Source organism: Bombus impatiens, unplaced genomic scaffold, assembly GCF_000188095.3.
Source record: "Bombus impatiens unplaced genomic scaffold, BIMP_2.2 scf_0296, whole genome shotgun sequence".
NCBI classification, from domain to species: domain Eukaryota; kingdom Metazoa; phylum Arthropoda; class Insecta; order Hymenoptera; family Apidae; genus Bombus; species Bombus impatiens.
The window spans coordinates 477,992-497,522 of NT_176715.1; the positions used below are offsets into that span (position 1 = coordinate 477,992).

Genomic DNA, 19,531 nt, shown 5'->3' on the forward strand with positions numbered 1-19,531 from the left:
AAATAAATATTTCATTATTTTAATATTAATCCTCAGTATAAATTTAGTGTTCCTATAACATTATTTCGGCTTCAAAGATCCACAATTCTCAACATGGTAGCGCAATTTTCAACAATAGTAACGGTATGATATTATTATGCAATAGTAAACAACATTATAATGATAGCAGAATAATAGCTTAAAATAAGATACTAATTAATTTTCAAGACGATACATTACAAGTACATATTATACGTACACATTATTCTTCTATGTTCTATGTAATTAGCAATAGAAATATTATATAGAATATTATATAGAAATATTATATATAACAGAAGATGTAGATATGTAATTAGCAATACAAATTTACGTAAATACTACTTATATAATGATATAAATGTTATACGCGCACATCTAACCGTATTTTAACGAAATACAAACTTAATAAAATTTGTGGCTTGGTGCAAAAGGTACCAACGTCAATATTAATAAAGTTATAGATGTGTTAAAAAATTCATGGTCGAATAACTTCTAACACAGAAGTTCCTGCTGTTTCAAATTTCTTTTCTAATACGAAAAGAAAGAATTATTGGCCTGTTTTACGTTGACTTTGGTACTTTTTCAAAATATAGTCATTTTTATATAGAATACGAAATTGTCATTTTTTATATAGGGTATTTGTACCTATTGCACCAAGGTACAGAAATATAATTAAGTTTTACTCGAAGCAAGCATCTGTTATAGTTAATTGTCCCATAAACTATCGTTGCGATAACTTCATCGTTAATTCGTTATCGATAAAAGCATCAAGCGGAGGCGTACTAATATGAATCATCCTTTCGCATCGTGCACAATCCATACCTTCACAATGTCGAAGAAAGATGTGTATCGCTCTGCATTGCTGTTCTCCTCTTACTTTGCTATTTCCCACGGTGTGGCGACTTTTCCGTGAAAGGTATTCATGGAAGCTGATACGCAAATTCGATTTCATAATGATCCGTAACTGTAAAGTAAGAAACCAATTATTCAAGTAGTCTGATCCAACCATTGGTAATTTTATATAATGGTCAAACGAGCTATGATAGTCAAGTAGCGCAGCGCGTAAAGAGTCTTCAGGCTCTTTGATTTATTGCAAGTTCTTATTTTAAATTTCTTTTCCTTTTTCTGTATATTATCCTTGAGTCTTATAAGTTCTGTTCATACGTGACCGTTCGATAAATTGATTTAACGATGTTGCAACTGTAGCACGTATACGTTTATTCCACCGAAGAAACGTTGGTAATAATTGCATAAATGCAATTGTGTTATTTACGTTTCATGGAAATTGCGATAAATTCATAGATAATCAGAGTAGGAGATCGATCGAACGTTTTCTTCGTAGTGAGGTGTATAGGGTCGTGATAGGTGCGAAAGCCTATTTTGCTGGTGTGTGAAAGCCGAGATAGGTTCTGGCTGCGGGTGTAGATGTCGTTGCAGGGGTACTGCTGTATTTTTTTCTTATTTAGACGTGGAAGAAAAATCGGAACTACGGGCGTCGGGATTTCAACCCGGGTCCCGAACGTTCGTAACTTAAGGCGCTAACAACTGCGCTGCCGTTGTCCGGTACTAGTTAGTGTCGAGTGCCGCCACAGTAGTCTTCTAGTTTGATCAGATGAATAATATTATATATATCGATAATAAGCGAACAGGGTTCGGGGCGAAGGTAACGCGCGGACGGAGAGCTCTGGAGAAAAGGGGAAGTGCGAAGAGAAAAAGGAGAAGGAAATACAAAGTGACACGAAGAAGGGAAAATAAAGGGTGGGAATACGAGGAGAAAGTGAAAGAAAAGCGAAAAGAAGTCTGGAACGAGAGAGAGGTACGAATTAGAAAACTAGAGAATAGGTTAGAAAGACAAAAGCGCGGCAAATAAAGTAAGGCAGGGAAACAAAAGATGGCGTTAAACAGAGGAAGACCAAGGAATAAGCGAACAACTTTATCGATAGCATCATTGACATACTAGAAAATTAATAGTTATCCTGAGTTCGTGACTACACATATCTCATGCGAGTCGTGATCTCTTAACCGTGAGATAAAACGTAATGTAGCACATAGACTGTTACGAAACTCGAGCATCTGCAGTTTTGTTCTTTCAAGAATTATTATACCCTATCACGCGTTTACTATCCGTTTAATTTTTAAACTGTTTTCCCATACTCTAAAAACAGCATGTCTATAAAAATGAATTTTTTCATTATCCTTACCGATGACAACAAATGGTAGAAAAGATCGAAATTAACGCGAAGAAAAGAATTAAGTTAAGAAGAAATGAAATTAATAATTATACGCAAGTTTTGCTTTTGAAATAATTTCTCCGACTAACGATTGCAATCTTAAAGTGTAATTTATTGTAAATTTTACTAAATAGAAATAAGAAAGCAATTTCGTTTGAGATAAAGAGTCGTAATAATTATTCAAATGTATGGAGCATGTCGCTAAATAAAAAGATGCTGACGAGAACTGTTCATTGTACCAGATTCGGAAAGAATTACCGCATTCTAGTGAAACTAGGAAGTAAACGAACAGACGCAGTATTGTCAGGAGTAAGATAGCCTTGTAAAAAGATGTTTCTATTCGAGTTTTCATTGTTGTTTATACATACAGCGGCTCGCGAAAGTAGAGATGGTGTACACTATTTTTCATAACTGATTTTCGTAGCTGATATGCAGACGAGCTCAAATCCAGATCTATGATACTATAACCTTCAAACGATCTTGAGTTCAAGAATCTTCAGTTCATTGATTCATCGGAGCATTAACGTCTGAATTTTGGTTTAAGAATTTTAAAGTTCGACACGAGTTCGTAGCGTTTTGAAAATTTCCAAGTATCAGCTAGAAGAATATATAATAGAAAAATGGAGATACCTGTTTAAAAATTTTAATTAATTTAAATCTTTCGTAGGAATCGCTTCGAACGTTTCAATGTCACGGAAAGGTCAAATACCTTGATCTTTTTCTATATCATTCAGGTTCTTTCAAATATTTCTGCGGTTCTAGATAAACCAGACTCACTGTATGTGTATTGCATTGAATTTTCCATAAGAATCTAATAGATATCTAATTAAATACTTGCATAACTATGGAAATACAAATAATTAGTCCTATCGTAAATGGAAATTGCTAAAGTTTCCATAATTTACACGCCAATTAAACGCTCATGTTGTGTTTCTAGCTTCACGTTATAATAGTTGTAACGTGTTACAACAGTTGCACCATTATGCAATCTTAGTGCAAGCTTAATGCAAAAAGATAAGGTTTATATGGATTTATATGGACTTTAAATATCACTTTGAATATCAGTGTATTTGTTTATTGTTACCTATTACTTATGTTTTATTCTTTGTAATATAAACATGGTATAAAAAATGTGTAGCGGAAACAGTGAAAGTAGAAGAAAACACTTAAAAAGACGTTAATTATGTCTTTGTTAAATGAATAAAATATATGCTAGAACTAATATAGTAACTATTACTATATTAACTTACTATATTATACTTACTATATTAACTAATATAGTAAGTACAGTTATATTTTCTCCAGTCAACTTTGCAATATTTACAATTAATGGAATTTCTAAAATTTTATTCCAAGACCACATTTATAATTCTAGTTTATTCGCGTGCAATCATTTTGATTATATATTTAAAAACATGTCTTACGCAAATGACGAAGACAAGCTATAGTCTAATTTCTCATTCCTAGATTTCTCTTCCCTTCTCTAAGACATCAAGTTCGTTCACCTATGTACGATCTCATTTTAGACCTACACAGACTTAACATCAGCTTGCTATGGACACAAACACGTTTTCAAATCCTGATACATGACGAATATTTTATGGAATATTAAATTTGACCTTTCTCCTCGTTATTATTAACTGTATCAGTTAAGTGTATATATTTTCAATTAAATATTCTTAAAACTATTATCGATGATCTTTTGAGCTTTTTCTGATAAGAGGGAGCCGATTCAAGATAAAACGAAAATGAAGAACGGAAAATTTTTTTGAGGCTTTGATATTATATTTAAAAATTGATCAGAATATTCCTCCAGTTAGACTAATTTCTATACACGTGTAGATTTAGGGCAATTTAAGTGGCGGGGTGTACAGTAATTGTCAAATTCAATGAAACAGTCCATCATCTAACGTAGAAGTAGTTCATGCTCTTACATATTGAATATTAATATTTTTACTAAAATATTTTATTGATTATAAAATTAAATTGTATTCTTATAATATTTTATATTCTAATTTAAATCTAAAACAGTGGACCAAACAATACAAAAAATATTATAAAATTTGTACGTACATACATGTAGTGAAAACAAATATTTTGAAATTGAGTAATTGTTCGGGTAGTGAACTGTAGTTAGCTGGTACTAGCCTGGCAAGGGTACAGGGGGTTTGTACGAGTGGGGGTAGAATTTGATCACGACCTTGTTTCAAGTTTTAACATGTAGAATTTTTATTGCACACGAACACGGGATGACATGTGATGGAAGAATGCGTACATTTACAGATGACGAATATAGATGATGTTGTTGGATAAAAATATAAAATACAACGATAATGTGCGACGAGACGAGAATTCCCTCGTAACGCGGAACGGAAGAGTCGATCGCGGATCGATACGACACGGAAAATCCAACGGAATTGCTCGTGATGCGAAATTATTCGCGGAACATTTTGTCTTTGTTACGCTTTAGATTTCGTTTTCGGGTTTTTCAAGAAAAACGCACGTGGCTGCCTCGATACTTTTCCGTAGACAATTAAAAATACATCGAATGGTATATAAAAAGATTTATATTTCCAGTTAAAGCGAAATAGCGTCCGTTAAATAACGTCTGTGACCATCGCAAGATGCGTCCTTCTCGAAACAAGGTAATTTTTATATGAAATACTTTCTCGAATAATGTATAATTTAGGAGATATTTACGTGGATCGATTGAAACGAGACACCCGGTATATCTTAATTTCCAAAGAGTATATTTCTAGGATATTGCAAATCATGTAAAAAGCATTCGTTTCATTACAAAGTTTAGTGTAATCACCATACAAATACGTCATTGCGCTTTGCGCTAGAAAGGATTTAGTTCGCTGATGCGTGACGGTACGTTTGTATAAGTAAATCACGATTTCAATGTAAATGTCAGCGATCGGAACTAAAAAGTGTTTGTGATAAAAGATTATTGACGTAATAGGCCGCTGTGAGGCAACAAAAAGTAGAAGCAGTTTGGGGGAAGCTTCGGGCAATGAATTATAATATTCGTATTCTAAAAGTTATCCGACAGTAAAAGATCAAAAAGTAATAGGAAAAGTTTGTATTCTTCGGTTACTCGTGTTTATCTTGAAATATTCGGCGAAACTCAAAATTTTAATAATTAATCTTCAAAATAATGAAAAATGTTACACAATCGATTTCATTTTTACATATACTTTTACAATATATAGGATGGTTGGTAACTGGTGGTACGAGCGGAAAGGGGGCGATTCTTTGCGAAAAAGAAGTCGAAAATATAGAATAAAAATATTTTTTTTAATTTTTCCATCGAGACAACGATCTACAGTGAGATCCGTTATAACGAGACGCGATAAAGTGCACGCGTACCGAGCCAAAATTCAAAGTCGATTTTCTCGAAAACAAAGCCTCGAACGAAAAATTTTTATTCTATATTTTCGACTTCCTTTTTCGCGTAGAATCACCCCCTCTCCGCTTGTATCACCATTTACCAACCACCCTGTATATACGTCCTGTACGTTCGCATCGAGTCCGAGCGAAGTATATGTACGTTCTATCTAGTTTGATCGAATCCGGGGCAGGTTTGTTCGTGATTTTGCTGCGTAATTATTTGTTTTAGTTATTTATGTATGAAACGCGATGGAGGAACTCGGCGTTGATCTCGAAGCTGCACGCCGAGTGGTGGTTTCTAAATTCTATCGGAATTAATAGACGTTGATTAAAATGAATAGACGAAAGAATCGTTTACGGAAATTGTTCGACGAAATTTCTCGGATTAAAAGGATTAACGATAATGTTACTATACCGGTTTACACTGCATCGGCGTTATTATTAATAACAGTACTAATGTAATCAGTACACAGTGCTGTTATATCGATTAATATAAATGTAAAATAACATATTAATTGCATTAATATTAATAACAAGGTAATTAGGACGTGGTATTGTTGGTAATAACGATGCTAACGTAACGTAAGCCTGTTTCAAATTTGCCAACTGATAAAAAGCTTATGGATACTTTAATAGCAAAGAACTGAATTAATGTTCACGATGCGAACGTTTCGCCTTTATTACGTTTAAAGTTACATTTTCGGTTGTTCGCTTAATACGCGTAGGATAGCTCGTGGCACGTAAGACAAAATAACCAAAGTGTTCCAACGTTAGTGTATTTTCTTTACACGTTGTTAGATAGTGAATCACCGTTAGTCTCCGCTTGTACCACAAGCTACCAACCACCCTGTATATATAATTTTTTCAAATAAAAATGTACGTCAAACGAGAGAAAGTACCCAAATGATTTTCAGATAGCTGAGTTTATTAACGTATAATATTTTACAATCTTTGCGTCAGCGTGCTAAGTTTGGTAAAACTTATTGGTTTGGAATCAAATTATCTGCCAGCGAAATATTATTTGTCTTATATTATATTAATTAATTAATTGCTTGTCTTAATGTTATATTCAGTAGCAACATTAGAGAATCGTTAAATTTTCACTGAACTGAAAATTTTCGCTTCGATCTTTGAATTGCTTTGACTTTTTGAACAAAGTCTCGTGCATTTTCTTCTCCCTAGTATAGAAAGAGCGAAGATGGATCTTTCGTTGGACATTTTATAAAATCTGAAAAACTCTCGAGGATTTAATCTTTGCATTCACGATGTTTCCAATTTTAAAAACAATTTTATCGTATTTCTTGGACACGTTTGATTTTGTAGAATTTTTACTACGTTTCTCCTACTACGTTTTCTTTTGGTACGAAAGCATCCTCGAAAAAAATGAACTCGGAGATGTGAGAGCAGGAGCTTCGTCTTTGCTGCCAAGTGTCTGTAAACGATAAACTATCATAAGATGGAAATAATTTTTAAAAATATCTAGAGCGGCGTCACTTTTACTCATTCGTATTTATTTCGATATTCGCATTATAAATTTTTAATGTAAATGTAACGTAAAATAAACGTAGTTAATGTAAATATAAAGTAAATGTTCTGTGAGAGATAAAGCTATTGAGAATCACAAATCGGCATCAATTTTGAATAATTTAAAAAAGAAGGCTCGCGTAATTGTAATTAGCATTACTTTCATTTGTAAAACAGCCTTATAAAAATAAGTTGTAGTAAAATAAGTCAATTATTTCCCCTACTTTGTTGATACATTGTTTTACGTATGTCGATGTTAAAAGATATTAATTCTATGCTCGCTATTTGACTCTAAACATTATAGTTTAGCATAAACTCACTTATATCTAATTAATCGATATAATATTTATATGTTTATAAATTTCTTCAAAGTTGTTATTCCGTTAGCTTCCTCTTGAACCATGCGAGCATCTACAAACAAAGAAAAATATAACGTTATTGTATGATTTTTGAAAGAATGCAAAGAATACAAAGAACGCAGTTAGAACGCACGTACGTATAACGTAAACAGAATACTACGACTAATTCTTACATTACGTTACAAGAAGTCTATAAATTTCTTATATTTACAAACATATACTCCTGGTTTATATGCTTTAACACGTTCGTCGCCACGTCGCACATATCTATGTGACGGATATACTTCCGTGGGGGCCCCGTCACAAAGTATGGGTGACGCTCTTCTCGTTCGAGTTAATTAAATATATTATATGTAGTATATTATATATAGTATATATAGTATTATATATAGGATATACAACATAAAAATATCAAAAACACATTATACCATACTTTTTATTAATTTATATTCTGGATAATATATTATTCTATATCGCGTGGTATTTGTTAAAACGTTCCAAACACATTTGAGCTGATTTTCGGCACTTCGAACGATAGTCGTAGACTCCGTCATCGCTACTCTCCTCGCTTTCAAATATATTTTCACGCTGTTTACTGAACATTTTGAGGATGAAAAAATCACCGATGTACGTCTCACAAGTATGCTTCTCGACTAAATGAAAGATCCGAGATATCTGCCATGAGATCCCTCGGAATACTCTAGCTGGACAGCTTATCGCGAAAGCCTATCGCTTTCTCCATTTCAGAACTAAATAATCTTTTCTTTACGATGAATCGAAGGCGATAAACAATGAACACCCGCTTGTCTCTCTATTTACGTTCTGCGTACCGGCGGTCGGATTTGGGCCCCGCAGGAAACTTAGCCGAATCACGCTGAGCGACGAACGTGTAACAGAGGACATATGGGTGTTCTTCGCCAATTTCCTGGAACTCGTGGAGCTCGGGAGGTGTCTCTGCGTCTATCATCCGCATCGATGCAATTCAACCAGATATCGAATCGTCGAAATAAGAAAAATGTAATTCTTTTTAGTTTTTATTATTCAGTTAGGAGATGGGTTTGGTCGGAATAACGAAACTCGTACGATCAAGATGATACGAAAGCCGCGACTATACTCGACCAACAATGTTTAGCTAAACGAAAGAAATATGTATTATATCTAAGAGTAAGAAATTGCCTGACTCTACTACTCTGTACCTATCCTGTCTCGCTCGACTACCTACTTTTCACTCTTACCCTTGATGCACGCAAGGCAGAGCGAGCAGGAGTCGGATAATGTGGGTCAGTTCTCGGAAAGTCACCTCTCCGGACACATGGCTAAGCACTTTCCCGATTGGCGGCCATTTATCCGGACATTACTGTACAGCATACGTATATACGCTCGTTTACGAAAGTATTTGAACACTTACCATAGAAAACAGAAACGTGTACATTATGCGTGTTACATGAAACGTTTTAAAGTTTCATGAGCACTGTAATAAGAGACAAGACTCGTCGTTGTCGTGATTATATTGGTAAACTTTGGAAACAGGCTGCAAATGTATATAAAAATTGCGAGATATTTATCGCAAACATACGTTTAGCAGGAAAAGTAGTATACAGAATGCATGGCCACCTTAAACATATAGTAAATGTTAAAGATGACCCTACTGAATATCCAGGCTTATTAGCACAATGAATAGTTCAAGTTTTCATTCTTTTGACGATCTCTGGGAGATATACAGGGTGGTTGGTAACTGGTGGTACAAGTGGAAAAAGAAGTCGAAAATGTAGAATAGAAAATATAGAATCAAAATTTATAGAATAAAAAAAAACGTCAATCGAGACAACGACCTACAATGAGATCCGTTATAACGAGACGCGATAAAGTGCACGCGTACCGAGCCACAATTCAAAGTCGATTTTCTCGAAAACAAAGCCTCGAACGAAAAATGTTTATTCTATATTTTCGGCTTCTTTTTTCGCGTAGCATCACCCCCTTTCCGCTTGTACCACCAGTTACCAACCACCCTAAGTATACTTGCTCCAAATATCTTGTAACATCTACATATATTTTCAGATTTATTTCTAATCGATTCAGATTTGTGCATTAATACAATCACGATAATCGGCTCTCATAACGGTGTTAATGAAATTTCAAAATCTACTACGCCGTAAATACGCGGATATACAGAGCATTGTATCATAGAGCATGTTGCCCTTCGCGAACCCGCTTCAAAAACGATGCGAAAGATTCGTACGAGCATTCGATATTCAAAAAGTCTGTGAAATTCTTTGACACGACTACCGCAAGCTCGCATACAGACCATTTTGAACACCTTTTACGAATAGGTATGAAACAACTGCGACCATCGAAACACAGAACTGGCTATAACTTCGATAGAAGGTCAGATAGTTTTTTCATCGTTTTCGTGCCTCCTGTCCATTGCCGAATTACGATCGGGATTGCCACTGTCACTGCCATATAGCGATATAATGTTATTTGTATGTGTGTGACGTGACGCGAGCTTACTTTACGATCGCATCGAGAGTGGCGGCGAGTAGGAGCGAGAGTGCGGGTTACCTCTCCTCGCGTAAAGGACCCTCCGGCGACTCTTATGATACACCCTATATAAGTGCTGTACTTTCGAATATTTTCTCTGTATATACGTACGCGATAGTAGTTTAGGATTTCTTATTACGAGCTAGAATTAAACGTAAATCGCGCAATATCTGGAGATCAGTATCGCGCCTAGGAAGAAGACGCCTTCAGTTACCTTTTCATGATCCTCATCCTGCGAATGTTTTCCAGTCGCCTTTTGTTCCTACTGGCGTTGGCTTTCGCCTCGTTAGCGGCGGCATTTGCTTTAGCAGCTGCTCGATTCGTGTTGGCGAGTTCCTGTTTAGCGGCTCTCAGCTGATTCGACAGTTCCTCGACCCGTCGTTTCGCCGCGTCCACCAATTCTTCCTTGTCTCGTAAAGTTTTTTGAGCTCCATTCGCAGCAGCCTGGGCATTGGCCGCGTTCGCCTTAGCCGTTTGTACTGCGTGCGTCAGCGTCTTTAACTGCGTTGGATCAAAGTAAGCTAGCTTCTTTAATCAGGCTGCCTCGTTCTCATTTTTACGGCACGTTGAAAGTATTTCTTAGTCATCCCGGATAGAGAAGTCGGAGGATCGTAAGACTGTGCACCATTTGCAATAAGGATACAACGAGTGGTGTACGCACGTAGATAGAAAACTAAGTTACTTCGGAGAAGAGAGAGGCTGGGCGTAAGTACACGCGTATATACATACGTTTACGCGTGTACGTAGAACATGTTGCTAGATACGTTGCATTCGCGTTATAAAATACATACGTACGTCGCGCTCTTTACGATCCTTTTCAAATATTCGACAGCATTTTCGAGAAAATGATCCAGTCGATTAAATTACCGTAAATAAATCGAATTAAAATTATACGAAAGGATCTTTCTCCGTGGATGTACCTTCTATGATTTACTGCGTTTCAACGTAACGTAAATAGACTTACGTTCTATACGACCTGTGTATACCTATTCCGTTTCGCTTAAGGTTTTTTCCGATTTAATCGTACTTTTTTCATATCGTTCTGGTATTGTAAATAAGAATATAGAAAGTAAAACTATCTATATGCTCGGATTCCAATTTACCAAGATATTTCTCAAGCGTATTAAATTCAAGTATATCACCTGATCTTGCGACTGACGCGCTGCTTGTAAAGCTGCGTTAACATTAGCCTGTTCCTGTTCCAAGGATGAGGATTCCTCTTGAACAACCGATTGCGCTTCTCTCACTTCTTCTTGTAACTGATCCACTACGACTTTCTTGCCTGTGAGCGCTTCCTCCGCTGCTTTTGCAGCCTGTACCGCTTTTTCAGCGAGTTGTGTCTTTACCTGTGTATTACAATACGTTTGTATACATGTTCTAATTCCGATTCTAGCAAATAACGAAACGACGACAGAATCAAACTCGCGCTATTTTTCCATTGGTTGCCGGTGCCTCAGTAATGCACGCCTAGGAAACGTTACAGACTACGTGTAACACAATTACTTTCACAGATGTTATTTTTAGTTGTTATGTGGGAATTATAGTTGAGCGATTTCGTAGAAAACGCGAGTTCACTCACACGGCCAGTATGTTTTCGCAAGAGAGAATAATGCGAACGTTCATAGAATATGCGCATCCCACGTGTGAGAAACAAATCTGACGTAATTGGATTCGTTAGAGACGAGATTCGATTCGAGGCTTGGCGCAATATAGATCTTCTTTTTACGTCTAACGAGATGCTGTTTCAAGAAACACGGAAAAAGGTAATGAAAACTTGACAAATGGATCGCGCTTGTTCTCTGAAATAAAACAAATTATCGCATATTTGGTTGTCGCACACTTCGAACACTTACCGCGGAATTCTTTTATGAATATACTATGTATTTTTACATTTTTATTAATACAGCTAAAAAAACCAAAGCTACATTGGAATTCGTTTCATCTACCGAATATCACAATGAACATTTTAATTTGAATGTTTCATATGTTCTTGCGCGTTACGTGCGATTCTCTTCGCATTTTGTTTGCAAATCCGCAGTCTGCCAATAAAAGACACGACTATCGCGATTATAAAAATAAAATGAATCTAAAAACGCACATCGAAGTTCCATACATATCATAAATAGTCTGAAACACAGGATTGGCGTTAAAGATACTCTCTCGCTTAAGTATCGTGATTCGTTAATTTAACGGATATACCAAGTTCTTTAATCATTTTAGCGAATCATTTTGTGATCATTTTTTTCTCACGTATGCTTCAAAAATTTGTGTTCACGAAAGAGGACTTTGGCAGAGTTCGAGTATCCGAGCGCTGTAAGCTTTTCAGAAGCTTCGGATATTAAACGACGAATCGTCTGCTCGACTAAATGAAATGTAAACGCGTATTTGAAGAAAAGTAAGTACTTGACGAGCAGCTTGCTGACCAGCGATATTCTGCGCTTCCGAAGCAGCCTTAGCTTCCTGTGCAGCTTTCTGCGCGATGTTACTACTTTTCTCCGGAGTTTTCTTCGAATTGTTTGGATTGTTCGGATTGCGTGAACAAGTTGGGTCATCGGCGTAACGAATTTCTCTTTGGTTCTATCGGAGAAATGCGACTGCCATTAATTACCAGCGGTTGCGTTAATTATATGCAAGTGTTGTTAAAAGTCAATCCACCTTTCAGAATAATTTGGAAACGTAATAACGTGCCACGCGTTACTCGTTTGTCACAAGTTACACACATAACGTTACTTCTATGTACCGTAATATTTCTTGTAAAAAGAGATTTTTCTTATGAATTCCACGTTATTCGTAAATTACACTGTGGTGTATGTAGCGAATAAAAATTACGCGAAATAAATTTATCGGAATATGCGACGCGAAGGTTTTCACCGAAGGTTATTAAATGAATTTTCATTAGAATACAACTGCGCAAAGGAATGGCTGAACCGAGTGTAAGTGTAGTAAGTGACTAATAAAAAGTATCATTAGGCTTACTAAGGCAACTGGAATCTTATGCACCCTTCCACAGTCAAAATATTCGAACGTCAGCAGTACTAAAATATTGCGTTTACTTGGTTAGAAAATAGCAGCCAGACGTTCTCGTAACAGTACTCACCGATGTAAAGAACGTAAAAGATGTACATTCTGGAAAGAAAAAATTTAGGCAAATGCCGGATTGTAATTCGTACAAATCATCATATATCAGAGTATAAAATTATTTATTTCGAATTAGTACGACGTGTGAAAGCACATTGACGAGAGAAACGAATGAAACGCGATTGTATCGAAGTATCGGATTTGCATATCGAAGAAGGATGAATAGTTGCAGTAGTAGATGTAGCGTACCTGCGATATATCATCGGATATTCTTCGTTTCACTTTTTAATTATTAAAAGAAACACAGTTATTATCTTCTTTGTAAAAATTACGTAGGCAGAAACTTGAAATGAACCACTTTGGACATTGTAAATTCAATTTGTATAATTCAATAAATACAATTTATTGTATTTCAAATTGAAATAAATGTTCGTTACCAAGGTCGAATATCTTTTACACCTGTGTATACTGGTATAGTGGTTTTCGACTGGTAATTTCAAGCAATTTTTCATCCCTCGCATACTTTTTTTAAACTCTGTCTTATTCAAGAAGTAAAAAAGTGCCAAAAGAATTTGTTTCAAATCAAGGTAACATGAAAACTGGTAGATGATATTCCAAAAACTTGGACAAAGTACAATTATCGAGCGTATATCGAGTACGGTTAGCCCACCTAATTTTTGATAACGATATCATAAATAGACTGCCGATATTCACGCAAATTCATATTTGTATGATCGGAATTAGACACATGGAACCTAATCAACGACCCTTTTCGTCGTAGACACTATATTTTTGTATAAACGTATTCCGTGTATCTCTGTGCTTGTCAATCTCTCGCGAGTGCATAAATATCCACAGCTTAATTATTAATGTACGATGCTATTTCTTTCTTCCTTTTCGAGTTGTTGTACGTTATATATCTGCTACATATTTGGAATTTAGATCACAACGATTTAAAACGTACCAGTGATATATAGATACGTTACTTATTTTGTAACAAGCTGATTTCAAAATAAAAAGAAAACGCGGTTTACTACAAATTTGAGCTACGTTATTTCTTTAAAGAAAAGTCATTGTGCGCCGTTATTCTCGATATCCTGAACCCCTTCCGTAACTACCGTATTACCATTAGCTCATGGTACAGGCCTATAAGAGCTACGATAACCAAGTAAGTGGTATCAGTTTATAGTTGTTTCTTCGAGCTGCAACAGCAAGGATTCTGTAAACGTTTGACCGTTTGACCAGTCTTGAATTTTGTGAGTACTAAAAGTTTGTTGACAATTTATCATTTATTTACGTTTGTAGTTGGCCAGGTAACGAGAGAAAGTTTCTAATAATTTCACTTTTTCAACATTTTGTTCCTCAGCAAGCATTTCACTCGAACATAAATAGCTTGGGATTAGAATTGATCGAAAAGCTTCCTTTTTCAAACATTTCCTTCAATTATTAACTTGTAGCTATTGCGCGTGCTATTATCCTGCAAATTTAATATATTTTTGAATAATAGTCTTCGACAAGATTTGTATTCGATGTGTGATTGTAAAATGATATTACGGTGGATGAAATAATGGGGAAAAATTAGAAAATCGAAAAGTTATTCAAAATTAGTAATTAATTAATTTCGTAGATAAAATGCATTCGACGTACAGATATTCTGTACTCGTCCTCATTTTCTGTAATTCATAAAATATTCTATATATTTTTATACGTATCTTGTGAATAATTTGTAATCTTTGTCCTCGTATTAATCAGCTTTACCACAAATTTTAAAACAATTTTAAAATTTGCTTTACACGGTGTACCTTCGTTTATTCATATGCAGAACTATGTCGCATATCTTCTGAGATTTAGGTCCAATGTAAATTACATTTTGTATACCTCACTATGTATATGCATCCAGAATTTATGTGAAAATAATACTTGATTTAACTGTTTTTAAACAGTTGGAATAAATGTAAAATAAAGGTAAATATTAAAGTATTAAAATACCAAGATTTTACAGAAATTCATTCGAGAAATTTTGTAAATGATGCAAATATCGATTCTCAGAAGTAGACTGTGGATGTGTATGCTCTTATGGGAAACTTAAAGGTACAACAGCGTACAAATTTCTATTTAGGTTTAATTTTTTTTTCTTTTTTTTTTTTGTCATTTTGACGAAAGCACGAATTTGCATAAACACATCGCATAAGTGACGAAGATAAAAGTGAGGGATACTGTGCGTAGAAAATTATAATTAAGCTTCATTTCAAATGCAGCAGAATCGATTAATTGATATCATTGTTGCGTTGTGTTTCAAACTTGTACCACCGGTATCCATTCCTTGACATATTTTCGCAATTTTTAAACATTCTTGGTAGAATTATTCTCACGGCCACGGATGAGTTGTATAATAACTTAACATTAAGTACACCTTCGGTTCTATTTCAAATCTAATACAAATATTTCCATTTAATTAACATAACTATTTAATTATCGTTATATAAATATTTTCCTATGTATTAAAAACTTTTGTTTCTAAAGCTATTACGTTCATTAACGTTTAGTAATCTTCTCTTTCGATTTATTGACAAAACTTTTCCAAAATGTTCGTCCTGATATTATTCGCAGTAACTTATTATACCATCTTATCACATCGCTATTGAAAATTTGTAATTTTACTCGTCGAATACATATTTATCAACGATGATAACGTACGGTTAAAAATCTTTTTCCTAATTCGTTAAAAAATAATTTTAACCGCATAAATCTTATCTCTTTTTTGTTACATTTGATGCGGGCGTTTAATAAATATCGCTGCTTTCTTACTATTTACAAGCATCTAGAATGTAGAATTTGAGTATTTTCTCATATCTCATAAAATGTACAATCTGAGTATTTGTAAATATCTAAATGTAGTCATAGTACATTTTTTCAGCTTGAACGAACGTCATTCAAAGTTCTTGCGATCACATACAGATAAGGTCTGCTTCCCATTGATTTAATTATGCACTTATGCGCATACATACGTACACGCAGTGCTTTTTAGAGCGTAACGGAACTAGACATTCAATTTTGAACCGCCGTGACTTGCAACAGAGTTGCACAAAAAAAAATGGGACGTACGTCATGAATAAAATTAACGTTAATCCGAAATATCGTAAAAGGATTTCATTGATACATCGTAAAGATTGAATTTACATTGATCATAATTAAAATATAGCGGAGATAAGTTGTCCTTTAAATACATTCTACTGTCGAATGAAATTTTACCATTAGTATACTTACGTCTTATAAAATTAAATAAAATAAAAGCTATTAAATAATAAATAGCAAATTAAAATAATACTTTAGTCGTTAGAATTAGGAATTAACGAAGATGTGTAAATAAATTTTACAACTTTTTTTTTACAAAGGAGCTTATTGAGTCCAGAAAATACAGATTTTAAGTTTTTTGTTGTATGATGCAGTTTTTGGGTTTAAGCCTTTTTTTTATTTTTTTTCTGTCCTGAAAAACTTGGTCGCAAAACAGGACGGATATGTAAATAAATCGTGGAGCTAATATGATTACTTTTCGATAAACAGAGCGCAGTTCGTGCTTGCTTCCAAAATTACTCGCTTCTGGATTTTGGCGTATTCGTCATAGCTAACGTTAATTAACACGTGGTTAACGCTATTAAAAATTGCAAATTTCAATTTACAGCAATCTCTCTGAGAAAGTTGTTATGTCTGCTTCTGTGGAAACAAATTTGTCCAAATAAGAAATAATTTATTTCTATTTTTTATTTGAACTCTCAGATAACGATTGCTTAAATAATTATTTAAATGAAAATTTATTCAATAACGCCCTCTACGTCAAAGGCTAGTCGTTATCGAAACAAACTTTTTAAAATATGTATTCTATTTATTTACTCTATTATTTTATATTAAATGATGTTACTTAAGTAAAGATGTATTTGGAACATAAGTTAAGTGGTATTTGTTATTTTATTTGAAATTCAGATATTTGTTATTTGACTTTGTCAGGAAAATAATTTTCCTCCCATCGATGGTATTCACTTCTACTGTAATCTTCATATTCGGATGCTCTATATTTTATTTGTATTATTCTTCGTATTTTCAGTTTTATTCGATTTGTGTCCAATAGATGACTAGCATAGTGCAACAAACGCTCCTCTTCCATCATCGAGTGCGTTTAAATCATTGTTTTCTCTTACTACTCCTATCAATGACTATGCAAGTCAATTATTCGATGAGATGTTTCAATTTCAAGTTGTACTAAGAGCGAATAATTTATAATAATTATATTATTACCATTATTATACAGGGTGGTTGGTAACTGGTGGTACAAGCGGAAAGGGGGTGATTCTACGCGAAAAAAGAAGTCGAAAATGTAGAATAAAAATTTTTCGTTCGAGTCTTTGTTTTCGAGAAAATCGACTTTGAATTTTGGCTCGGTACGCGTGCACTTTATCGCGCCTCGTTATAACGGATCTCACTGTAGATCGTTGTCTCGATGGAAGAATTAAAAAAAAAATTTTATTATTATACTATATTTTCGACTTCTTTTTTCGCCTAGAATCACCCCCTTTATACCACCCTGTATATTATTATATATATATTGTAATAATCTACTTATTGTAACTTATTCGCTCTTAGTACATAGTTATATTCTTACTCTTTACTGATTCTGGCTTTATTGCATAGCAATGGAATAATTATTAATGAAAGTATCAAGCATATGATATTTACGATGCGGAATATTTGTGTGAAACTCGATTTATAAGACCCATGGAAATATATTGATCTAGCAAAAAAGTTACCCTGCATTATGCACTATCGCCGCGGCAAAGCCGTGCTACCAATCTTCTATGACTAATACACGCTAAAATGTGAAAGGCACAAAGGTTTCCAGTGGGAGTGTCCAAAAAAAAGGTACATACGCAAGTGTAGCAGCTTTGAACCCGAGACAAATGCACTAGTTTAACCAGCGAAACTCAGTGGCATAGTAGCATTATTTTTTAAGGGGAAATTAGTTATATTTGTTGTTATTCCCGCGAATAATTTCAACTACACATCGATGAAATTGTAAGAATTATTTTTCGATTAAATATATCTCCTACCGTGTTTCGTTCTCTGGTATGTAGATTGCTTTTTTAATTTTACAAAATCTCCCGGCTATGTCGCATAAAGAAACTAATTAAAAGTACGAAATTGACACGGTAAATGTAAAACATAAATCTTTCTAAATATCGTTAACACGTTGATTGCCACAGTGATCATCGACGAACCACTTTGCTACATTTTTTTAAACGATTAAAACAAAATACTTCTGTGTCAAAATTTGAGAGGGTAAATAATTTTCTACGAAGGAGTATTTAAGTTGTATAGGCAGTGTCGTTGATCGAATAGTTACTTTTATAGTACTTCGTATTTTGTAGTATCGTTGACGCTTCGACGTGTTTTCTATCGTCGTCTCTACGCAATATTCTGCTGTTGTCAAATTCAGAGATCGGAGAATTGTCACGAGAATTTCCCACCGCTGTATTCAATTAATCATACTTTTATATCTAAATCAATGTACGTGGTATAAACGTAACGAATAAATGAGAAAAATAATAGAGTAAAATATTTATCTTTTATTATGCAAAATTGTCGAATAATATTTATCGCTTTCACCATAATCTTTTATCACTGTCGATTTGTCATTTTCGGAATTATACACTTTGATATTATTATACATATAGCAATATGTATTATGTTTATGTACGGAAATAAAATTGCCTTCTTACAGATTAAACCTACGAGAAAACAGATAATTTGAAACCAAGAATGAAGACACTCCTGCTGCTATTCGCGTGCATTTGTTTGGCAGAATGTGGTGCAGGAAGAAAGCACACTCGCGAGCAACAAGCTCAAGGTTACGAATACGAATACACTCAGGAATCCGCGCTATCTGGCCCCCTAGTAGCTGCAGGTCCACTCGCTCATGGCCGTGGACTGCCTCATCCCGGGTTCAGCGTTGGTGGTCCTTTAGCTAATATCGCGAAAGGCGCGGCGGAACAAGCCCACACGCAGTTAAATAATCAACATTCCGCGGCCGGACAAGCCGCGTTCGTCGCGAAGAACACCTTAGCGCAAGCTGCTTCGCAGTCAGCGGCTACCGCGGCTGCGGCACTCGCTGGCAAACAGATCGTGGTCCAAGGGCTGGAGCAACAATCGAGAGATGCCCACGTAGCGGTAGACGGGGAGAACCTGCAACTGCAACAAGCGGAACGTGCCGCAAACGCAGCGAGGACCACCGCCAAACAAGCGATGCAGCAGTTGCAAGTGGTTACAGCGGCCTTAAACGCGGCACAGGCGACGGCTGACCGCGCAGCGCAAGCTGCCGCGGAATCGGCGGCC

At 35.1% G+C, this 19,531-nt stretch overlaps 2 protein-coding genes and 1 long non-coding RNA gene across 3 annotated transcripts in view; 2 read left to right on the forward strand and 1 right to left on the reverse strand.

Annotated features, from left to right (window-relative positions):
- The first annotated feature begins 854 nt into the window (after positions 1–854).
- Positions 855–8,675, forward strand: LOC117151565. Its single transcript, XR_004461586.1, has 3 exons — positions 855–1,612; positions 1,859–1,863; positions 8,276–8,675. It is a non-coding gene; the product is annotated as an uncharacterized LOC117151565 (long non-coding RNA).
- LOC100745780 (uncharacterized protein CG45076-like) lies at positions 7,397–13,194 on the reverse strand. Its single transcript, XM_012384737.3, has 6 exons — positions 13,167–13,194; positions 13,046–13,104; positions 12,473–12,646; positions 11,212–11,415; positions 10,284–10,570; positions 7,397–7,580 (listed from the first exon to the last, which is right to left on the reverse strand). The coding sequence occupies exons 1-6, from the start codon at positions 13,192–13,194 to the stop codon at positions 7,553–7,555; spliced, it is 780 nt and encodes a 259-aa protein (XP_012240160.2). The 3' UTR covers positions 7,397–7,552.
- Positions 13,195–14,324: 1,130 nt separating this feature from the next.
- LOC105680665 overlaps positions 14,325–19,531 on the forward strand; it is a 6,731-nt gene continuing 1,524 nt past the window's right edge. Inside the window, exons 1-2 of the mRNA XM_012384738.3 lie at positions 14,325–14,403; positions 18,921–19,528. Coding sequence (XP_012240161.1) covers positions 18,959–19,528 — 570 coding nt within the window. The 5' untranslated portion in view covers positions 14,325–14,403; positions 18,921–18,958. The remainder of the gene's footprint in view (positions 14,404–18,920; positions 19,529–19,531) is intronic.